The 25,722-nt window shown below is 30.1% G+C and overlaps 1 protein-coding gene across 5 annotated transcripts in view; it reads left to right on the top strand.

The window, feature by feature from the left end:
• The window catches only part of LOC143193470 (uncharacterized), a 187,173-nt gene extending 161,840 nt beyond the window's left edge, over positions 1–25,333 (top strand). For all 5 annotated transcript variants that reach the window (XM_076399692.1, XM_076399691.1, XM_076399690.1 and 2 more), the window contains 2 exons: positions 13,325–13,459; positions 22,697–25,333. In XM_076399692.1, the coding sequence (XP_076255807.1) occupies positions 13,332–13,459; positions 22,697–24,152 (1,584 nt within the window). In that variant the 5' untranslated portion in view covers positions 13,325–13,331 and the 3' untranslated portion in view covers positions 24,153–25,333. The remainder of the gene's footprint in view (positions 1–13,324; positions 13,460–22,696) is intronic.
• Positions 25,334–25,722: the final 389 nt, after the last annotated feature.

Raw genomic sequence — 25,722 nt, 5'->3', positions numbered from 1 at the left:
TTATAATACAACACAAAAAAGCGAATATATAATAAATAAATAATGAATGGACAATAGATTAAAGTATAAAAACTATAAAGTAAATATTAATATATTAAAATAAAAATGTTTAGTCTTATAAAATAGTTCCTGTTGCATATAAATTTACTAAATTGGCCCGCTTGGTGGCGTAGTGGTTAAGGCGATGGGACGGTCCTCCTTCTGTAGCGATAGCCGCGAGTTCGAATCCTGCTGTAGGTAGCATGGTCGTAAATTTATGTTTGTGATTGTTTAAAATTTATGAATGTTCTAAGCAAGAGTGTAAAATCCGACAAGGAAAATGATCCCAGTCACGCCAGTAACCAGGCTGGGTAAAACCGGATGTCTAAAGTTGGTCACTCGCCAGTCGGTAGGCTTAATGCTGAGGACCGTGGTTCCGAGCCCACGTTAAACTTTAGGCCCAGTCCAGATAAACCCATAGTTATATATATAATATATATTACTAAATTTAAAGAACTTGTTATATGGAAAACAAATTAATAAACTGTTAAAAATATAAATGTAATCAAACAAATCCAAAGTGTTAATTTCTTTGTATAAAAACATTTGTTTATAAATATAGTCATTATGGCATACGAAATAAAATACATTAATAATAACCATTTCATTTCATTTCATCATCATCATGAAAATATCATTAGGGCATACTGCAATTGTTTAATATTGTCTAAAGTTGTTTTATATTATATTTTCATTTTATCACACTATTTATGTTAGTAATTAAGTTACATTCATTGCTTATTATAATTATAATCAAATTATAATTAAAAGCAAAGAAAACCGATTTATTTGAAAATAAAAACGATTTTGTAGAAAATTGTGCGAATATGTAAAAAAAAATTATACACAATGGATTGAAATATAAAAACTATTAAATAGATATCAAAATTGAATAAAATTGAGCCAATAACAAATAGTGACTCACCCAAAAATTCAAAATTACTATGTTTAGTCTTGTTTATATAGTATATACATATATTAATTAAATAGTTCCTGTTGCATATAAATTTATTAAATTTCAAAAGTTTGTTATATCAATAACAAATTAATAAAATGTTAAACATGTAAATGCAACCAAACATGTTTTGTCAAAGTTTTCAATTCTTTATATAAATATATTTGTTTATGAATATAGTTATTATAGAATACGAAATAAAATATATTAATAATAATAATAGCATTCCTTGTAAAAATACAAATTTTGTTTACTATTTCCAGCTTGCACCGTATTAAAGGTCAATGGTTTTTATTTAAAATAGATCAATCAAATATACAATTTGAAATTGACATACTGAATACCTACTTTTACCAATTATATTTGATTTTAACAATTATAATTGCGTTCATTGACCTATCAATTATTGCATTATTTTAATTATATGAGACTTTTTACCCAAAATCAATATTTTACAGTGCTGAGGACTATTACAAACATTTAAATGACTGTCATTCAGAGTATCGTAACAAACCATTATGGTTATGAAATATACTACAATACTTTTCGAGAACGTGTGAAGCAGTCTCTAACCTAAACCGGTTGATTATTAGTAGTTTAGTATTATATGAGAAAGTATTGTAATATGCAATTTAACTTCACAATTATAATTAAAAAGGGTATATTTTGGTGAAAATAATTAAATGTGATTAAGCCTAAATAAATTTAGTTTTGTTTTAAATCGTTTCAAATGTATCAGAAAACCAAAAAAAAAAACATCAAATAATACAACAATTGGTATGTAATTGGTATGCATATCCTCATATTGAATTTTAACAGTTTACGTTATAATACAATAAAATTTATAATTCCAAATTAACATTATACGCTGATACTTCGACCTATTTAAAAATTCCACGTGTCCCTTGAATTACAGACGTTGACTGCAGATTAAGTTAGGTTCATTGTCTCGCCAATAAAAAAATAAACTTTTTAGGTGTAACATTTAATGGGTACTATATTAAACTTTCTGAGTTGTTTTAAAAATAAGCTTAAATAAAAGTCATCTAATTTCCTTGTTATTAACTATGTTTAAAATAAGCTCGTGAGTCTTACCAACTATTAATAACAATAAAAAGTGAATATTACAAAAATATTTTTCTGCTTCCTATTTTTAATTTATTTTAGAGCACTGCTTCTGTATATAAAAATTATAAAAAACATGATTTTCAAGCTGTATTAAATTTGTATTTCATTAATTGTGATTAATATATAAACTTCTACGCTTTTTTTTAAAATACTTCTAACTATTTCAATCACGTTAACATGCTTAATTAATGAGTAACAGTCAGGAATGCCGTTACTTCAGTGGGGCGTTACAGCTAAAAATTGCGGGATGACAACATAGACGCCAATATAATTTGTATTACATAACTTCACCATTTCATCAATTATAAAATATGCATTCTTTGTACATAGTTATATTAATATACGTGTATTTTTTTGTTTATTTCAAATTTAAATGTACAGTTGAAGTTTGTTAAATGTTTTCAACAACTTTCTGTAGACAATTTTAAAATGAAATTTGTGATATGTTTTTTTGCAATATATTTTTTAACTATTTTTTATTACATCTGTTACTAGTCGTTGTCTATCTACAATTTATCTTTACAATTACTTCTAAGTATATTTTTAAGAGAACCCATCCCCCTATTAGTCCTTAGTTTCTGATGTAAAAATGCTTATGTATTAACACTGATGTTTTTTATATTAAATGCAGCTCAGTACACTACACTTGGGATGCAGAAAAATATCGATATTTTTTCAGAAAATTTATTTTTGGGCGATATTTTTCTGGCCAGTATATGAATATTTTTCGATATTTTTTCAGAATAAATCAAATATAATGATTAATAAACCTTTAAAATTGGTAAAAATATCATTACTTTTTAAGAGATTTAGAAATAATATATATTTTTTAGGCGAATATTTCACAACTTTTATTTTTTCTTAAAAGTATCTATGTATTTTCTTGTAAAATATCGATATTTTTTATACTTATCATAAAAATATCATATTTTTTCTCCGTTATATCGATATTAAAAAAAATCGATTCGTTTGATTAATTTTATTTCTTGTGTGATCTTATTATAAGTAAACTGCACATGCACAGATTTACTTTCATTAATTTTTATTTCCCAGATTTGGGTCTAATATTTATATTGCCACTTGCCCGTCGTAATTTTCGTGTGGCTTTTCGCTATTATCTTCGATAGGAAGAATGGCAGTATAATGAGCAAATGTAACTATCGTGATGTTTTTCATTTGTGGTAGATCACATGTGTAAAGTACGTAAAAAAATGCCACCGTACACCGGCTTTAGCTTCTTTTATTGTAGAGTAGGTTGTTTGATTCTAAACATTCCGGTTGTAATGTAAAAGTTCAGTGTATTGTTTCGGTAACATTTTCTATAACTTATCAACAGGGCCGTTATTCCATACCTTTGCGAAGGCTTGTGCTAAAAATCTAAAAATATAGTTCTGTTCTGTTTTTCAATGCATTTGGTTAATTGTTGAATACTTGCTAGTAAACACACACTAGTGTATAAGTATTAGGTTTTTGCTTTTTATAATGGTGTATATAGTTAAATGAACTAAATGATATGATTGAAATGAAGGTTGAAATTTAAACATTTTTTAAACATATGAAGAAATAAAATCAAGCATTAATGATTGTTATACTATATTTCTCGTTAATACAATAATCAGATTTATTTAATCAATATGTCTATTTATTACAAATACTATATAATATTATGTTAAGTATTTTCGCAGAGGTAAGATATTTTTTAAACTACTATGTATGTATCAAAACTACAATTGGTGATAACACAGAAGTATTATAATCAATCTCCATTAAGTACCTGCGCTTAATTATACTCAATATTTTATTAAAATTAAATAATGTTGTAATTGTAATGTAACACAATCTCAAATAATATACTATAAAGTAGCTATTTAAAGTTCAAGTAAATCTGTTAAGTAAAACTTGAGATATCATCTTGAAAAAAGTAATTTCGAGAAAAAAGCGTTTAAAGTTTCGGATAAAATTAAACGCACTTTAAACCTTAAAATAGTCATTTGAAAAGTCCCCAGCCTATTATAATAAAACACATTTTTTTGGCAAAATTATTTTTTTTTTATTTAACATAATTCCCTTCAAGGGTGATACACTGATTATAGCAACCGTCCAACATTTCGATACCGTTTTTGTAGTACGATTTGTCCTTTGCTTCAAAATAGGCCTCAGTTTAGGCGATCACCTCTTCATTCGACAAAAATTTATTCCCAGCCAGCATTCTTTTGAGATCTGAGAATAGGAAATTCTGACTTGTTACACGGTGCATTGTCTTGGTGAAGCAGCACTTTCTTTTCCTTCAAATGCGGCCGTTTATCGACGATTTCGTCCTTCAAACGATCTAATAACGCTACGTAATAGTCGATATTGATGGTCCTTCGTTTTTCAAGGTAGTCAATGAAAATTATTTCATGCGCATCCCAAAATACAGGCGCCATAACATTACCAGCCGACTGTAGCGTTTTCCCACGCTTTGGAGCGGGTTCATCGTGTGCAGTCCACTCGGATGACATTCGATTGGACTTCATCATCAACTCGTCGTCATTTTTGGTCAAAAGTGAGCTCGTGCGGCACCCACTCTGCACAGAGCTTTCTCATACCCAAATATTCGCAAATAATATGATGTATACGTTCATTTGATATCTTTAGAGTGTCTGTTATTGCATTCAATTTCAATTTACATTCAAAATCATTTTGTGGAATTTTTTAATGTTTTCGTCGGTAACAACCTCTTTCGGGCATCCACTGCATTCACCGTCTTCGGTGCTTATTTCACCACGTCTAAACTTAGCATACCAATCCTTGATGGTTGATTTTCCTGGGTATCCGGAAACTCGGCATCAAGCCAGTTTTTTGCTTCAACTGTATATTTTCCCTTCAAATAGCAATATTTTATCAACAAGCGAAATTCCTTTTTAACCATTTTTTTCGCAATAACAAAAATTGCTTCACTCAAAATGCTATAAGTCACAAACGAATGATCCGACAGCTGTCAAATTTATACACGCATCTTCAGCGGATTAGGGCTAACTAAAAAATGGATTTAATTCTAGTAGCGCCACCTATGTGTCAGGTGTCACTTTTCAATTGAACTGTTATAGTAACATTTCAATTATATGCAATAATCTTGTGTTGTTGTTGTTATATTGCAACATATTCATATTTGTCGTGCCTAATCAAATGAATCGATTATCTCAACAACACCTTACTCTTAGTAATATTAATTATCTCTTTATCAATTCTATCTCTATCTCACAAAACACAGAACAGAACCATGATATGCGATTTTCGTTAGATTTTTAGCCTTATCAATTCTTAAGTTTATTGAGAATAAATACTAACGTATCCATCAAGCAGTCGTCTTGTTTATGTATTGATTTGAGTAAAACGCAAAAATTGTAAGAAATTAAATTGCAAATTAAAATTGTAGTAGGCATATCCATTGTAACTGGTAATAAAAAGCATTCAATACGTTTAAAAATTATTATAGGATCAACTCCTTAGTATTTTTATATGGTCTGTTGACATATCTGGACATATCAGAATTTAGGAAGTAATATCTTCAATTTTATACATGAACGTATCATGTTCAGTAAAAATGTCAAAATGTCACTTAGGAAGTATTAAAACTCACAACTATAAATAAAAAATCTACATAGTTCTAAAACAGTCGAATAAACGTTTACCATATGTTATATAACGATTTGATAAGACCGAACAATCAATTGTCCGAATTTCAAAGTAGTTACCAAATTGAAACATTGTTCAACTCGATACGAAACCTTGGGCCATGTTTGTTATTACACAATATCGATATATATTCCACCTAGGTCGTGGTGTTATATCTAAAAAAAAATGTGACCCCCTTAAAATATTTTAAATTATTTCGTAAGCTGACACACTTGCGTATTTAATCAAATTCAACGCTATTCTGTATTATTCAGGTTTTACAAAAAAAAGAATATATGCAGCATGTATGTTGATGGATTTCTATTAATTCGAAAACAATTTTGACAAAAAAGACGTATATTTGACAATGCATTTTTTAAGTATAACGTTCAGTTTCATTACTAATAGTTTATATATATATATATATATATATATATATATATATATATATATATATATATATATATATATATATATATATATAGTATATATGTAGCTTTGAATATGTGAACAAATAGTGAATACATATTCATATGCAACAATATTGCAACAATTATTAGTAATGAATATAAATGAATAAAACATGCTCCCATACAGTCGATAAGCACCTGTTCGAATACCATTCAGAACATAGATTAGAACTATAATTAAATTAAATTAATAATTTTTCCAAAGAGAACTTATTTCTGTGAAATCGGAGTCACCAAATATATGTGTAGTCTAGCGTTGTGATGGAATACAACGCGTTTTCTCTGGAATTATTTCTTTCCAATGGAGTCAGTATTTAGCTTCACCTTCTTTCCGCCAGCATTATTTCTGAAACTTCTTCCTGCTTCGAACACGATTTTTTCTGCCTTTTAATTGTCGTATTCCTTTACTCTTTGTACACTCTTCATGTACTATTTTCGATAATTCATGACTGGAAAAGTCCATTTAATTTTCCCGATAATTCATATGGAATCCAAGAATTGAGCTTACTTGCAGTTCCAAAGCAATTTGTCAGATTTACGAGATTTGCTATCTCCATAATTTTAAATATCGCTTTTTTTCAACGATTTAGTGGCATTATCGTGGTTCATTTATAAGAATGAAATGTTCAAACTCAAAATTTCGATGAGCCCTAATCTTGGATATACCATCTATATTATGTAAATAAATCGTAAATACGATTTGTACCATACTACAGATATCCAAATATCCTTCGACCAAAGTGTTATGAGAATATCATAATCAATATTAAATTAAATATTTACATGGTTATCACATTAACATATGAAATACTGCCAAAATGTATTGTTTGATACATTTTAGGTTTATATAAATTGGTAAGCTATTTTGGGCTATTTATTTTGCATCTACTAGTTACATAATACACATTAGTTAATTTCATACTTATATTCACTGTAAATTTAGAATTTAATTTACACAATTAACAGTCCAATAAAACAGTATTTTCTATTTTCTTGATTTCACAACACGTCAATTTAAGTTGTTTATTATAGATTTAGCTTATGCTGTATGATAATGAATACTTCCGTGATTTATATTAATTCTTCATATTAAACTTCTGCCAATAATATTTTAACGAATATGCGTGAATATTGAAAGAACTGGGTTTTTTATGCAAATAGAATAATAAAAATATTGATTTAACATAAATTTAACAAAACTACGTATAAAATATAAAATTACAAAATACCTACTGTATTAAAAACCTAAACATTTGTTTTAGAAAATATTAATTACCACTTGCAACGTGGCTTTTTTAAATAGGTTTAGTAAATACCATTAAATATATAAATTTAACCTTTTTCCTTGACAGTTGTTGATGTACTATCAGAACTAATACCGTTATAATAATCTAACATCGAAACAAACGACTAAAAAAAGATCGCTGAAAATAATAATGATAGATAGCCGTGTAATTTACTTTTCCATGATTACTTTCTGGACGATTAATCAGAATCTCCTAGAGTAAAAATAAAAACAACAAAACACTGCACCTGCATTTATAATTATAATTAAGGAACCGTATCGTTGATTATTAATCACATTAACATTGACAATACCGGAAAAACAAGTTGTCAACGTAACAAATCCAAAATTATACACTCCCGTAAGTATAATGGCCAGTGACCTGAAGATTTGCCAATTCATTATATTCTGAAAATGTTATAAACCATTAAACTGATGAGGCAGGTCTGTTTTGGGTATTATTTCAATAAGGGTCGTTAACAAACTTATTATTTCGACCTAATTATTAACTCATACATAAATTTAAGCTATTATTTGAGTTATGTATTCAATTAAACTAACGAGACAATAATGACAAATTTAAGAATATATATATATATATATATATATATATATATATATATTATAGATTATACGATTATTATAGATTCATTTTATCAAACGTGCATGCTGTAATATCAGAGAGCATTTTTCTTCTACAAGAGGAACAATATTATTTCATATGTTCGTATCATCGACCTACAATTAATTTCAAGCGCCATTAATATATCTAAACTCGACTTTAAACGATAAAATCAAATAGAAATACGGTCATATGTAATTCTGAACTGTCAATACATAGCAAATTGCCTCCCTATTATTCCGAAGCTTATATGAACGTATACAGTTCAATTATATTTAATTCTGAAAATATATCAGAAAATCTAAAATTTCGACAATAAATTACTTCAGAATACTTTTAATATATTCATGCACTGTAATTTTTTTAATCAACTTCCAAAACAGGGGAAATGATTTTATTAGATCATAGTCAGACGATCTATCGTTTACTTTATTGATTAATTAATAAATCTCTAGACTCCCTTGCATTCAAAGCGAAATAATTGCATAAATCTTTTAATATATCTTTATTATATTTTATATATCATTTAATGTATTTAATATATATATACAATGATATTTAAAAAGAATGATATTAGATATCAGCTCCATTTGAAACACCGAAATGATACCGCTATTCGACAACAGCTTATAAATGATTGTTGGTACTAACAACTTCTAAAACATTAAAAACTGTAATACTGAATTTGACTACTGTCCCATACAATCTATTGAACATATTAAACTGATACATTGAAATGTAAAATGTATATATTTCACATTTCTATAAATTTTTCATATATTGAGCAAATAGGATGGAAAATGGAGGTTTTGATTTCTGTAATTCTCGTTTTTCTTGAACTATCTCAGATTATTACTTATAATAAATTTTGGAAAGTTACACATTTTCATATTTTTCGCTGCAGGAAGACTACTTGTAATTATTTTATATTATAAGTTTTGAAACAAACTATTATATAAGTTTATCAAAGAATTATTCGAAATTATATTTAAAATCGGACCTCATGATCGTTGTGTTAATTTGAGTTTTCACTTTTTACTATTCTGTTTTGAAAAAATTCTATTGTTCCATTTGACTGACATTGATGAACTTGTGGCCCGTATCACAATTGGAATCTAACCGCAAATAATAAAGCAAGGCCTTTATCATTCATGTACTACAAGCACAGTACTGTAGTTTTCCTATTGTTTCTACACAATAGGCAAAAACGGTATATTTGTTGTGTCTGAACCTGATATGCCCTGAACATTTATAAATAAATTTTCGCAATCATCAATAAATGTTGACCTAATTATTGACTTATGTAATTATTGACAATTATTTATCGAGACAAATCGGGAAAAAATCCAACTAAAAAAAAACAGAAAAAATTAGAATATGATGTTTTATTTATTAATGGTACTTGGTATATATCAACTGCTCATCAGAAACAGTATTTCACATGTTTTTAATATTTCCATAACGTATTTTCCGCCTTTTTTTAAGTGGTTCTTCAAATTTCCGTAACAAGAGACCGATACTTAACTATAACGCGTTTGAAATGGTTTCTTGGAAGCAGTCGTGTTATAGACGTTATTTCAACATTTGTGCTTTTATGTTTTAAGACTCGGATAGCGAAACCTTTTAAACTAATTAAGTTGGTTTGATGTTCGACTGACGGTAAGTTTGTAAATGTTGTTTACATTTCTTTATATATTATTTATATTGCAATATTAACTTTTTTTTATAAATTTTAAATTACTAATTCAAGTTGACAATTTCCACGGGATTACAGATCTCGGACACTCCCTATTGCTGAATAATACAGACAGATTTTTTAGGTGTCTAACAGATATTTTTTATGACATCCTTATTAGATACGCTTAGTACAATCTTAATTATTATTATTATTACAATTAATTTATTACTACTTTTCCTATGTGCTTGGATTAATTAGCAAGCAAGACGAGTGCGAGAAAATACATCAGTATGTATTCCTCAATTATAAAATTACAATTATTTATTAATTATTAACTTATAGCTATAGTTTACACTAATAATACACATTAAATGTTCACACAAGTTCGTATGGTTTTGTTCGTTTCAATCTCCTGACATCCTGTGCGCTGTCCAGCAGTTGTATTGCTTCCACGTTAGAATGATTTAGTAATCTTCTTTCGTGTTTCAAGGCGAAATCCTGCACAACTTCGCAAATCCATTTGATTTCCAGGTCATCGTGCAGTTCTTCATTGGTTACATAGCGATAGGCATTGGTAATCAATCGAAGAATCTTGTTTTGACAGCGCTGTATGACTAACTGATTTGAATTTTTAGTGCAACCCCATATTTGCACCCCATAGGTCCAAATTGGCTTTATAATTGTCTAACAGATATTGACATCTTTTTTTTGCTTTATTATACCCTTTCTGTTTCTTGTTCCTTTTTAGTATCATCTTTTAATTGAAATTTAATTATTACTTATATACTAAAATTAAGAATATTGTATGCCATAGTAACAACTTTTGCGTTCGTTAAATTATATGTTTACCCATTTTCATCACTATTCAGCTTATGCTTATTTACTCCAGGATTGTCTCCTTTTTCCTAAAATGTTTCGATTTTTTACTCTAATATAATTCCACACAGCACAACTCAATATAATAATATTCATTATATTATACAATACAACATAATATTATAATTAGTTAATGTTTGTTAAGTTGTCACTTATTTGTGTACAAATTCAAAAACAATTTAAATTGAAAATTAAGAATCAATTATCCTTTCAATATATCTAAAAATGTCATAAATTTTATCTTAATAGCGACACATAACTTGCTCCTTACCAACAAGTAGGTTTGAAAATGTTATTCTGACATAGACCGCATTCCAGAAGACAAGTTCGTTCAAGACAAGATGCTACTAAGTTGCAAATAGTTTTATTTTAGCGACAGTTAATAGCTCTTACAAGTATCAATCTTTCTTGCAAATAATAGCTTTATAATCAATTCAGAAATCCTGAAAACTATAAAATTTACATTTTTATTTTAACTTTCTTTCCGTATGTTGTTATCATAGAATATGATATTAGTTGCCCTGCTTGCTATTACAATCTACTTTTCTAATCTAAAATATAATTACGTTTTATTGCAATGTTATCCGTAAGGACTGTAATTTAATTTTACGGATATTCTTTAAGAATTCAAAACTTTATCGTGATAAATTTTATAAATTTAGTTAAAATTACTGTTTCTAGTAACGCCGACAAAAATTTTTTTTTGACAATATGCAAAAGCCAATCCAATTTCGACAATCTTCATAAAAATAACATATATATAACATATGTGTTGCCCAGCTAGACTTCGTGGAATTGACCGAAGCAGGTACTAGTTATAAGAGGTAATGTCTGGTGAATGTGACCGGTATCTCACCGAGGAACTGGATTTCCACTTCTTCCGTTTATAGATCCTTATATATATATATATATATATATATATATATATATATATATATATATATATATATATATATATATATATATATATATATATAATGATCTACATTACAGTATTCTTTTAAAGATATAGATAAATATGACTTTTATTGATATAACTTGAATATATATGAAATTATGAGCATATTTATTTTATATCAATTAATTAATTATTTTTCATTACTTTAATAATCCAAATACATATTTGTTTAAATTGTTAAATTTCATTAATATAAAATTATACTTATTAAATCCATTAATATACTGAAAAATTAAACACCTGTTATAATATAGTGAGATATTATTTAAATCATCAGTAAAGTATAAACTTTTTAACCGCACTTTTAAAATTGAGATTGTTAATAAAAAGCGTTATTTCTCATAGATAATATTAAATTTAAAAACGTATTGCAAATTATTTTGTCTTTTACTAATTAAACAACTACAGTTAAACAAACAAATATGAATGTGAAATTTTTTAAGTGTTAAATTAAAATAATGTAGTGCCGGTTTGATTGATGGTCAAGGTGACATGGACGGTCCTCTTACTGTTTCGATAGTCACCGGTGCGAATCCTGCCGGGGCATTGTTCTAGTCCACACGTGATTGTTTATAATTGTGATTGTCCACAAAACAAGATTGCAAAATCAGACAAGGAATCCTAGCAACCAAACCTGTCTTCTGGGATGATCTCTAAATTGGTCACTCGCCACTCGGTAGCTTTAATGTCGTAATTCAGAGCCTATGCTAAACAGTACGTTAAAGAAAATTCCACATAAACCCTAATATAAAACTAATATATATAAAAAAATAACAAATTTTCTTTAAATTGCAGTATTAATACTAAAACTTTCTTTAGAAAATGAATGACATATATTGGTTGTTCATCTAATAACCCGTTTACTATTAACGTAAATGTTGACGTAAAATATGTTAATTTTGAAAATAATTTTAATAAAAAATGACCACGTTGTTAGTATATTACCGAGAATTTGAACAAGAACTAGTTTTCTAAGACAAAATTAATAGGGGACAAACAAATTATATCATATTATATTATATTATATTATATTATATTTATATATATATATATATATATATATATATATAATTTTATATATTTACTGTCAAATATTTATTAAATGAAGAACTAAAATGTAACAATGTGTAAAAATATTTAGTAAGAGCACCGAGTTTACACAAAATATTAATATATATTAATTTCGAATAATAATGGAACTTAAACATATATTAACTGATGTTAAGATTATCGTGGTCATTAGTAATGGTCAACGTTTTCTAAGAAGTATTATAACATTTTACATTATTTATTAATTACTGTTTAGTCTCGACCTCGGCTATTAAACCAAATTAATTGAATTATATTGATTGTTGGCGGTGAGTAATATTCTTAATAACCTTATTGGATATTATAGATTCATTATAATTTATTATGAACATCATCTTATTTAGAAAAAAAATCCTATAAAGTGGTCAAAAGTCACACTTTGACAGATTAATAATGCTTAAAATTGTATATTCCTAGTTCCTTGATTTGTATTATTTTATATGAAACATTTTTAATAAATCCAAATATATCTTTAACATAATTCTATTTATTTTTAATAGAGATGTCTAGTTTATAAATATATTTATTATGTTTCACATCATACTAATACGTTTCTTTTTATTTCAGGACGTCAATGGAGTCGCACTACCACTGGTTAGTTACTGTAGGACTAGTCACCTCATCTGTCATAGCTGTTACTGCCAATTCTTTTCTTTTGTTCGTGTTTGCTAGGAGAAGAAGCTTACGCACAGTACCCAACAGGTAAATAACATTTTTTTACAACATCTTTATTAAATACGCTTAGTAAAATCTTAATTATAAATTAATTTATTACTACATTTCTTTTGTACTTGGATTAATTCACAAGCAAGACGAGTGCGAGAAAATGCATCAGTATGTATTCCTGAATTATATTTTTTTTTTTTTTGTTCTGGCCTAAAAACCAGGCGGTGGAATGCATGACGCATACCTGGTCCCGGAGACTTGCCCTGGAGTGACAAGTTGGACCGGGTTATGTGGGACTGCCTCTGGGCTTACCAATACACTAAACCGAAACCGCCTCACAGTTGACCCCTGTGGATCACTACTGCTACTGCATTAAATTTGGGATATGGCACCCGCTGATCGGGCAGCCGTTATTGGGCACGAGGACCCGGCGATTCTATTGATTCGCGAACCTGACTTAACACACAACTGGGTACTGTTGTATGGTGCCAAAAGTTATGACTGTAGCGACGGATGAGGTCGTTTCAGCCTGGAAAAGGGGGAGAGCTTAGCGGTGACGCGGTGCTAAGCTCCCAGCATGTCGACCAGCTCGCGAACAAGCGCGTTTTCAGAAGAACTTGAGCTGAGTTGTTGTTTGTGGAATGATTGAGATATGAAGTGCTTGATTTCTGGAGTGTCAGTTTCCCTATGGATTTGATTATTTCTGACAAACCATGGAGCGTTTAATATTCTCCTGAGGAGCTTATTTTGGAAAACTTGAAGCCGTTTGACCTGGTTGGGTGTAACAAACTTGAAGTAGACATTAGATCCGTAGAGGAGTACGGACCGAATTAACATCTTGTAAAATAAGCATTTGATGGAGATGGGAAGTCTGCTGGAAGGGCAGATCAGAGAAGATAGCAGGTTTGCTATCCCCGAACCTTTTTGGATTGCTTTCTGGATTTGGGAATGCCAACCGAACCGCCGGTCAAAGTGAAGACCTAGGTACGTGACGTTATCCAGCCATGGAATTATTGCGGTGTCGATCTTAAGTTGCGAGACGCGCAGTGCGTAACGCTGCTTGTGGAAGATGATGGCCTGGGTTTTCAGAGGGTTGATTTGCAACCTCCAAAATTTGAACCACTTGACCGCATGATCGAGCTGCTTCTGTAAACGTTCATGAATTGTAACTTCGAACCTGGCGGCCGTGAAGAAAGCAGTGTCGTCAGCGTAAAAGGCGACGTCAATATGCTCTTTTCTCGGCATATCTGAAATAAAGAGATTAAATAAGGCTGGGGCCAGCGGGGAACCTTGATTCCTGAATTATAAAATTATAATAACTTATAGCTATAGTTTACACTAAAGGTATACACTTTATCTAAGTTCGTATGGTTTGGTTCGCTTCAATCTCCTGACATCCTGCGCGCTGTCTAGCAGTTGTATTGCTTCCACATTAGTACGATTTAGTAATCTTCTTTCGTGTATCAAGGCGAAACCTTGGATAACTTCGCAAATCCATTTGATTTCCAGATCATCGTGCAGTTCTTCGTTAGTTTCGTAGCGATAAGTATTGGTAATCAATCAAAGAACCTTGTTTTGACAGCGTTGAATGACTAGTTGATTTGAATTTTTAGCGCAACCCCATATTTGCACCCCGTAGGTCCAAATTGGCTTTATAATTGTCTTATAAAATCAACCTCTTTGATTTTAGATCAAGTTGAGAGTATCTTCTGACTAACCAGTATAGTTGTTTTATTTTGGTTCGAATGTGTTCTGTCTAACATGATATTAAGTAAATAACATGCATATAACTTATTAACGAACACATCTATAATCTCAAAGTTAAAAAAGTTTTTCAAATTCAGATAAATTGTCTCATAAAATTATTATGTGAGGAACAAGTTTTGCAATAAGTTACATCTATCCATTTAACGTGCTAAGAAAATAAACTTCATATTATAGCACTCATTTTCTTTTTACGATAGTATACACTATTAACATTTTATGAGGTTCCGCATAAAACCAAAAATAGAATTGACATTTATTTCGACCATATATACAATAATTTTAGGAACAAAATGTTCAAATTTACTTTCCATAATCACTATCTAAATATTTTTTCCAGTTCAATATTGTAATAAAAGGATGATCATAGTAACGTTCTTTAATTTCTTAATAAGATTTGAATGTAGTTGAAGCGGCAGCTTCAATGTGGATGTTTTATGTGTGATCCTTTGAAGAAAGATCTGGAATAGTATTAAATATTACAGTTATCAAATTACATTAAATATTAAAAGAGAAAGTTATTGCGTTAACTATTTTCTGATATATTTAATTGTTTCCTTTGACTTTTATGTGTCTATTTTATTTCTCTTTATCTAATTTTTTCCGTTTAAGATTCTCCTATAATAATATTCTAGTTTTCCATAGTCTATAACAGATAATATAAAAGCTTACTTCAAAAAGGCGTATATATATACGCCTTTTTGAAGTAAGCTGCCTAGTCAACGGTCTGTATTTGTTACATTTGTATTTGTCAGATGTAACAATAGCTTATCACTTTTAATTTATCACATTTAATATAATCCAAACAATACTGTAAATTCCAGTGAAATTAAAAATATTTCAGTGAATAAAATGTTGAAATATGACATGAAAAGAGATTTCAACGCTTTCAACATTTTAATTCAGACAATGAAGATGCAAAATTACAAGTATTACTTGATAAAGACATATTTCAAACACAGTCAAAATTGATAAACCAGCGTCAAAAATTTCACCCAGTGCAAAATTTGTGTAAGTAGAAACAGGCAATAAAGATATTAAACTATTTGGGAGGCTTTCTTACATTATATTATCTGTTATAGACTATGGAAAACTAGAATATTATTATAGCAGAATCTTAAATGCAAAAAGTTAGATAAAGAGAAATGAAATAGACCCATAAAAGTCAATGGAAACAATTAAATATATCAGAAAATAGTTAACGCAATATGTTTTATGACATCAGAAGGTGTGTTATTTATGACTTTCTCTTTTAATATTTGACGTAATTTGATAACTGTAATATTTAATACTATTCAAGATCGTTATTCAAAAGATCACACACAAAACATCCACATTGAAGCTGCCGCTTCAACCACATTCAAATCTTATTAAGAAATTAAAGAACGTTACTCTATGATCATCCTTTTATTACAATATTTTCCAAGTTGTTGTTAAGTATTTGATGGAATCAGGAAGTGCATTTTCTATTTATAAGTTATTGAAACTACTCAACACTACTGAAAAAATAATTGAATAAGCAGTCCAAACTGTATGTTGCTCAACTCTTAATTCAACAGCATAAGAAAGTGATCGAATATTGCATATTTACGTTATTATTATTTGACACCAATAGAGTGTATCTCTCAGAGAAGATCCTTCGGCAGTTCACCTCTTTTGGAAGTACGTGTACTTAACTCAAAACTAATATGAAACTAAGGGAGTACTTCGTTAACATTTACTCATCTACCTATTAGAAAACTTCCGCAGTTCTAAAGCTTTTAAACTTTTAATTTTGGCATATTATATAGCTTAAGTTGCGTTAATAAATGTATGAGAAACATTATTTTATTTTTTTGTCGCTTTTTTTTGTAACTGTATAAAAACCTTTCTCCTATTGTAGTACTTTTTTACTTTATTTCCTTCTCAAAATTGTATAATGTGATAATCCTGGAGATATCATGGAAAATTAAAAATATTACTAGCTATAACCCAAGTATTTTTATTTTCAAAAGTTTTTTTCGTAGTAAAGTTTTACTTTAAACTCTACACAAAAAATATACACTATATAAGAAAAACACCTGTCTGAGTCGGGAATGTAATGTCTACGGCTGTAGTTCGGAACCTACGTTAAGCAGTAGGCCCAGTCCAGATAAACCATAGTTAGTAAAAAGGAGACTAAAATATAACAAAAAAAAAGAGTTAAGAATATATTAAAAACATATCAAGAATCACAGTAAAATGAAAAAATCTCATTTAATATAAATATTATGATATTTAGAACTTTAAAACTTATTGTCAAACAATAAACTATTATAAATAAAATCAGTAAGCAATATCGGTATAAAATAAAACTGCAGTCGCTAACCTATGTAAATGTTACCGACCTATCGCGACCTTTATTGCGGGTTAAGGTGGATACTCGTTGCTATATTTAAATAACTTATGCTTCAGACTGCATTATATAAAGGGAAGGGCAAACGCCAACTCTAAATCACCATTTCTTTAGACAACGAACGTTATATTTAGGTCTGTCCTTTCCAAGTTTTAATGACATTCTATAGTCGATTTTAATCCACTTTATAGACGTTTTAGGGGAACATATAAAATAAAACTACTTTACAGTATTAAATATTAGAACACCGTAAAGAATAGATGGTATTGTATTAAAGTATATTTATTTATGTTGTCGTTAGTACTTGTTTATTGAGTTATGTATACAAGCAAGCGCATTATGTATTCTTATAAGACTGATAGTTTTGTTTTTTTTTATTAAATTAGATTAGTAGTCACAAACGTTCATAAATGGCATTTATCATTCCCGGTATATGGTAATCTCAAACAATAAGCAAGCACTTCTTAAAGATGAACTAGTTAATCAATAGACTGTTATAAATAGAAAAAATTTGTGACTAATTTAGTTAATGGCATATAAAATGACTCTGTATATTAAAACAAACATTTTACTTTGCACAAATTTGAATATCTTTATTAATGGTACAATAATTGAAAATGTTACTAACTATTATATCTTAATAATATCTATTATATCTTGGTTTAAAAGATGTGTTAAAGGTATTGTCTTCATTTTTAATACAGATATTTAACAGACACATTCATTAATTGATTACAGATTAAATGGTTAAATATTTCATATACAGATATCATTAAAGTAGATACTCTGATTTTATTCAGTCACTCAGTTTGTCTCTGGTCTAAGTTAAAGTCTTGAGTCAGTTAAAATTTGTGGACAATACTAACTTTGAATAATCACATCATTTTATATCATTTTAACCATTAAATTACAAAGTATGATGGACTATTTTCAAAACAAGACATTAAAGGCAAGGTACAAGAAGCCTTGATAATCGTTATAGAGATGTTACACCGGAGGAATCGGCTATTACTGACCGATTTTCTGAATTTAAACGTGATCTTACACTCAGGGATGCCGCCCTGGTCGCCCAAAATCTGTCCAAAGCAACCAAAAAAGCCGATGAGTATTTTAAGTTCGAATAGTACGAAATAAAAAAAAGGTTTTTTTTTTATTTATATTGGATAATTTCTGACTGATTTAATCAAATACTCCCAAGTTATGAAATATGCTCTGGTCATAATGTATGATTCCTTTCTAATCCCACCAAACGTAGAGTAAATTCTTCCTGATCGTCAATGGCCGCAGAAATAGGTCGATTTTATTATGATCCAGTCATGTCAGATCCATATATCCGCTTCGTTTCAAATCATTGTCAAATGGATCCAAACCATTTCTTAAAATGTTCAGCTGTTCCCAGAGCAATATAAGTAGAACTTTTTTTAATAATTGATCTTAAAAAGCATCTTTAATATCTAAAATCCCAGAAGGAAAACTACGAAACCATTACAGCGCTGGTTTAGCTATTTTGGCACCGGAACCATAAAAATGATTCACATTTTCAGTCGCCTGGCATGCACTGTCGTCATTATTGAAAATAAACTGTAAAATATGACGTACTTTATCTTTGGTGGCATCCATCTTTGACATGAATTCAAACAAAACTAAGTCAACCAATCAAAAAAGTGTCAAATATAGTATTTACGGTAAAATATCAGCTTTCTTGGACATATTTTTACTAGACCTAATATAACTATTATATTCTTAAAACTTCATACCAAAAGAGCTGTCTATATAATGATATAATGTATGTACTCGTATTATTAAGAACAACAAGTAGCCGGCGGGGAAAAAATTCCGCTGCCATTTTGAAGCGCGGCATCTTGGTTATGTGGCATTTAGCTCAATTTCGTTTTAATAACCATTGTGTTGTGCAGACGTCCAAATTTTATTATGGATACATATACACCACAAGAACGAGTAGAAATAGTGACATTAAGCGTTCCATTATCGCCACTCAGCGGAAATTGCGTCAAAAATATCCTAATCGTCCGGTGCCTTACAAAACTATAATTTATCGCTTACATCTGAATTTTCAAAAGTACGATACGACAGCAGACAGGCCTCATTCTGGAAGACAACGGACGTTTCGTAACATTGAAAATGTGGCTCTGGTGCGCGATAGTGTTGCAGAGTCTCCAGAAGCATCAATTCGGAAACGTGGTTCCAGGTTACACATTTCTGCACGCTATTTAAGGTGAATTGCTTTGAAACTGATTTGAAAATGTTCCCGTACAAAATTCAATTAGTCCAAAAATTACTACCAAGAGATGATCAACTGATCTGAGATCAATGACTGATCAACGAGTTGCGTACAGTAATGTAATCCTAAGGCTGTCTGGTGAAATTAACGATTTTTTAACAGTCGGTTTTGGCGAACACAGAATCCTCACTTAATTCATGAAACATTATCGCATACACTAAAAACAACTATATGGTGTGGTATTCATGCTGGAAACATCATTGGTCCCTATTTTTTTGAAAATGACCAAGGTGTTTCAGTTACAGTTACTGTTGAACAGCACCAAGACATGATTCGAAATTTTCTTGTGGCTGAAATCGAAGAGCAAGGACTAGAAGACATGTAGTTTCAGCAAGATGGGGCCACAGCACACACAACTCATTCAACAATTCAATTATTGAATGACGTTTTCCATGAAGACTAATATCGCGAAGTGGCGATTTAACATGGCCACAATGGACATTTTCTTATAGGGTTTTTTAAAATCAAAATTTTATGTGAATAGTCTTTATGATTAAGTACCCAATATACAAGGAAAAAAAATTGTCAAATAGAATTGCGTATTCTATATTTAAGGTTACCTCATACAATCTTCATCACGCAAGTTTATAACGAATTAACTAATCAATTATAATCTTATATATAGATTATATTTTTACCTGACTTATTTGTTGGCATAATAAAATGGCTATACAAATCAAAGAAAACTATCTAATTTTACGCTCTAATTTTTTTAATACTACAAATTTTATGGTTTTACCAAAGAATTATTAATGAATCAATATGTGAAAACAAACAGAGGCTTTAATAAAATTATGTAAACGTTTTAAAATTATTTTAGCACCACAATTTATTTTTATCATCGCAAACTACGAGAGTCTGGTTAAGTTGGTTCATCTTAACAGTTAAAAATAACATAATCACACAAATTAAAGTAAATTATCATAATCCAATATTAAAATGACACTTAACAATCAAATCAGTCACACCAATGACCATCCGATTTTAAGACCTTCGAAGATGGTTTTCACTTCATTTTCCAGTCGCAAAGTGTTAAATATCACGTCTTGCTTTTATGAACTGTGTAAGATTAATACTCCATATGATACGTGGTTTGGGACACACGTCAAGAAGTAGACCCAGTCATTAAAAAAATCCAATAAATTGACGTGACTGAATCCATGTCATTTGCATGCATTAATAATTCAGTAAACAATGTAGCAAAATACTTAACAATAAATAACTTTATTCAATAACAATATGTCAAAATTAAAATTTAATATATTTTATGTTAATTTAAATAAATTCAATTAATATTTTTATAACGAAAATATGGAATCAGTATTTTTTAAAAATTAATTTACGCTAACAAACAATTTGTTTTTATCCTAATTTGCGCTGAGTTTTACTTATAACTTCATTGAACTTGATCAAACAGTTTTACTCTCTTTAATGCTCTGCATAAGCCATCATTATCTAAGAGTTGGAGAACCTCAGCATTGATGTACTGGTCTTGTACTTCTACGTATCTTTGGACATAGTCCTTGATAACGTTATCGACAGTTTCTATCTTAGTTACCTACGTCCATATGCAGATTGTCATTATGTACCATGGAGCATCAATGACACTTCGCAGTGCCTTATTTTGGAATCTGAATGATATTTCTGTTAGTTTGACTGGTACAACGCCATAATTGAATACCATAAGTCCACACTGGTTTCAAGACTTGTTGGTAAAGTAAAAGCTTATTATATACTAACAGGGCTGAATATCTACCCAATAACCAGTGCATATTTGTATTAACATATGGCTTTCACCTGAGCTTAACGTCAAAGGTCATACCAAGATATTCGACTGTATTTCCATACAGGACTACTTGCTAATTTATGTATATTGGCTTGTGCTTGATTTTTGTTGATGACAGCAATAGTTCTTTGTAACTGGTTGATTTGTTATTGTTATCTCCAATGGCTAGAATTGCAGTGTAATCCGCAAATGTAGCAACGACATTTTCATTGAATATAGTTCCGAGTGTACTACAGATAAAAGATTGATCCCTTGTGGCACACCTGGTTACATTTCCATCAAGTTAGAATAGACACCTTCTTGTTTGACTCTGAAGTATCGCTCGGTATATGACTCTAACATTTTTGAATATTGGCCAATGAGAAGCATTTTAATCTTATACTTTAAACCCTCATGCCAAACTGTATAGAAAGCTTGTGCAAGCTAAAAATATTGCAGAACAAAATGTATTTTGAACTTCTAGTAATTTTTCTATGACATAGTGGAATGTTGTTCCCTAACATTGATGAACCGGAACAAGTTGCTTTTCCTTATTAATGATTAGTTTCATCCATTTCAATAGAAGTTTTTCAGATCATTTGGATATTATCGCCAATAGTGATATTGACCGGCATGATGCTGTTTCATGAGGTGGCTTTCCTTGTTTAGCAATCAAAATTAGTTCAGTCACCTTTTACAGTTATGGTACATATTGTAGTGTGAATGAAACATTATTAGCATTATTATTAGCAAGTCCACGCAGAAATTAAATCATGGTGTCATTTTTTAATTGTTTAATTTCATGTCCCAGTTGTAATGTACTTAGTTTTAACTTAGTTTTATCTTGTTGAGCTCTGAAATAATATCATTTATTTCTGGCTCTACTTTTTTCTGATATTAATTCTAAAATTTCTTTACGACTTTATCTTAGCAATGAATTAACCTTAAAATTAATGATTCATTTTTCTGTTTTTTAATATAATTGTCATAGTATATTGTAATTTTAAAATCTTTTAGAATAATTATTTTTAAATAGCAAATGAACTTATACATGACTTTTTATTCCAGATTCGTGATCAATTTGCTAGTTACCAACTTATTGTCGAGTCTCCTTCTGATACCTCTTCTACTAGTAGACCAAGATGCTTTCCCGCCATCTCAAAACATTACTAGCAGTGCGAATGGAACAATCGAACAGCTGGAGGAGGGAGTCCTCATCAAGGAGGAGATCATCAGCTCCACCAGTGACGTGAAGATAATCGAAACCAGCGAGAAATTCCTGCAAGAGAAAATAATCCGGAACGAAGACCACAACGAAGATATGTTGTGTTACTTCGCCCAAGCCAGTACCAGTTTCGTATGCACCGCTTCCATCTTCAGCATACTGATCATAGGGATCAATCAGTATTTCGGCGTGATACACTCGCTGAGGTATCATTTTTACATAAACAAACTCAAAGCATCGATCTTCATTTTGAGCAGTTGGTTGGCGGCATTTGTTTGTGCAGTTCTGAGTACCTTGACGTATTCAGATAGTAGTTTGTGGCATTTTTGTTCGCGAAGCTACAGCGAAAACGGCGTGGCCAAAGTGCTGAACACGGCGTACGCTTGCGGTTACTTCGTCGTGGTGATCTTGGCGCCGTTCGTCGCTATATGTATCATCTACATCTGTATCTACACGGCCGCGCACCAGAACAGTGAACGTATGCGTAAAAGTACGTCGGCCTCGTCAAACTGTCCCCTGGAAATGGGTCAGTCGGAATCATCGGACTGTCCTCCGAGCGAACGAGATAGAGGAGAGAACACTTTACCCAAGGTTCATTCAGCCCCTAATTTCTCGGCCTTGGAGAATAGTCACACGAACAATGTGGTGGAAGAAACGAAAATACCACGTGTAAAAAGAACTATTAGTGATAGGAACAATTTTATTACCAATTTAAAACACAAAATATCAAACGCTTCCATGTTTCGGAACAGAGAAGAGACCAGAGCGGCCAAAATAAGCGTTCTGGTGATCTTCATGGTACTAATCTGCTACATACCGTACGGTCTAACTTTGGTACTAACGTCGGGATGTATACAAGTAAATCCCGGACAAATATTTAACTATCTTTCTTTAGTATTACTGGTCTTTTCCAACGTAATGTCGCCGTTTCTGTTCGGCTACAGGAACAAGCGCGTGAAAAGAGAAATCGGAAAGATGCTGGGACTAGTACAATCCTCGCAAAATTTTTCCTTCATGGATAACTACAGACCTCCAGAAAACATTGTGCGGAACAGGAGTTTTGAGGGTATCAACGAGACGGTAGAAAATTCCGAGCCTCTGCTGGAAGACGGTCACACCATTCCAGAAGTAGTGGTGACTTGCAAAATGGAGAACGAAAAAAAAAGTATCTTAAAACGGGTCGGATCGGGATGGAACAGTTATAAGAAATGCAACTTTATAACGGTACCTGACAGTTGCCTGAGCGATGCTAGGGGATCGTTTTCCAGCGCAAGCACGCAAGTTTCCAACGACGAGTGAGCTCTCAATTGTGATAGATGCATTGTTTGAAACATTAGTCCTAAAACTCGTTTTGTGATACTCTTCAAATGATGTATTAGTATTAGTTGTAGGTATAATAGGATCCGATGACAATGGATGCGATTAGGTTTGAGACTGAAAGAAAGAAGCACGTTAAATTAAGCTTAAACCAAAACACTCCTCCATGTGGAGCCTAAACTATCCCAGTTATGTCTGTCAATTTTTTAAATATTTAGAAACATTCGATATATTCTAAATCAGAACATTACCAAAATCAAAAGATTACATATTAACCCAGTATTGTTTTCTGTGTATATAAAGATTGATACATGATGTAACATTTCTTATAGAATGTCATATATCCTAAAATTGCATAGTACAAATATTACCCATCTCTAGTAGCAAAATTTTCGGCGATAGGCCCTTATAAGCCTTGCTCTTTGTACCACAAATAATCTAATTTTTTACTAAAGAACGCTTTATCTAAAAATAATGGTGCCAAAGTAATTTTGATATCAAGAACTATATATAAGTAGTACACGCACATTGTTCCCACGTAAAAGAATACGTTTCTAATGACTCCTATTGCTAATAACAGTCAAGTTCTATTTTACACAATAATTGAAATAATTTTAGACATAAAACCGACTGATCTATTTATCGATTTAAATTATATACTATTGTAATATAATTTATTTATTAATTTAAGTTAATATTAAGGCCTGTCCTCTATTCACTCATTTATTATGTTATAAATGGAGTTCAACAACCAGCAAACAATTTTCATTATTCAAAAGATCATTTATCTATTCAAAACTGTTTCCAAAACAACAGAAAATACAGTATTGTTCGTCCGTACACGTTAATTATTTATTAGTATTGGAAAAGCGTGAAAACAATAGACTGATCTGGAAATGAATTTTTATTATTTTGATTTAGTACAAAGGAAATGGTAACCCTAAAAGCAGTATTTTTATATTAAAAAATGAACCGTAAAATCACATTGATTTAAAACTAGCGACAATATAAATTCAGTTTAACAATGTAGTATTTTTATCAGTTTTTTGTAACTTATTTGGAACCTATAATTATTTACAAATCTTGTATGCTTACTGAATTTAAACCTTATATTTGTAAAATCCTTGAACAGCCTCAATAAATCTATGTAAACTTTATACAAATATATGTTTTCTTATCCTATTATGTCATCTTATCCCGTTTATCTTCAGGATCACATAACAAACATGTTAGTATAATTAACAAATGTTATCCACGACACAAGGCATATTTGATAATAAATACTTATATTATGTAGGTATAATATATTTAATAAAACAGTGTAGTCACGTCATCAAAATGTATGACGTTAAATCGTTGCAATGTTGCCGCATCAACGTTAACTTTTAACTTATCTTGGTCTTGACCTATAACAAAATTCTAATGTAAATAAAATTGTGAAACAAAAATATTGTTATGAAGTATAATTAACTTTAACTTTATAGTACATCTAATGCATATACTATCGAAGGACTTAAACTACAGTTAATTATGCAGCTGCAACATTTTGTAC

Source organism: Rhynchophorus ferrugineus, unplaced genomic scaffold, assembly GCF_030347505.1.
Source record: "Rhynchophorus ferrugineus isolate W39M unplaced genomic scaffold, kcgeb_rfMv2 rfM3, whole genome shotgun sequence".
In the NCBI taxonomy this organism is placed as follows: domain Eukaryota; kingdom Metazoa; phylum Arthropoda; class Insecta; order Coleoptera; family Curculionidae; genus Rhynchophorus; species Rhynchophorus ferrugineus.
The sequence above is the reverse complement of the archived record's forward strand: the minus strand, read 5'-3'. Positions and strand labels throughout refer to the sequence as shown.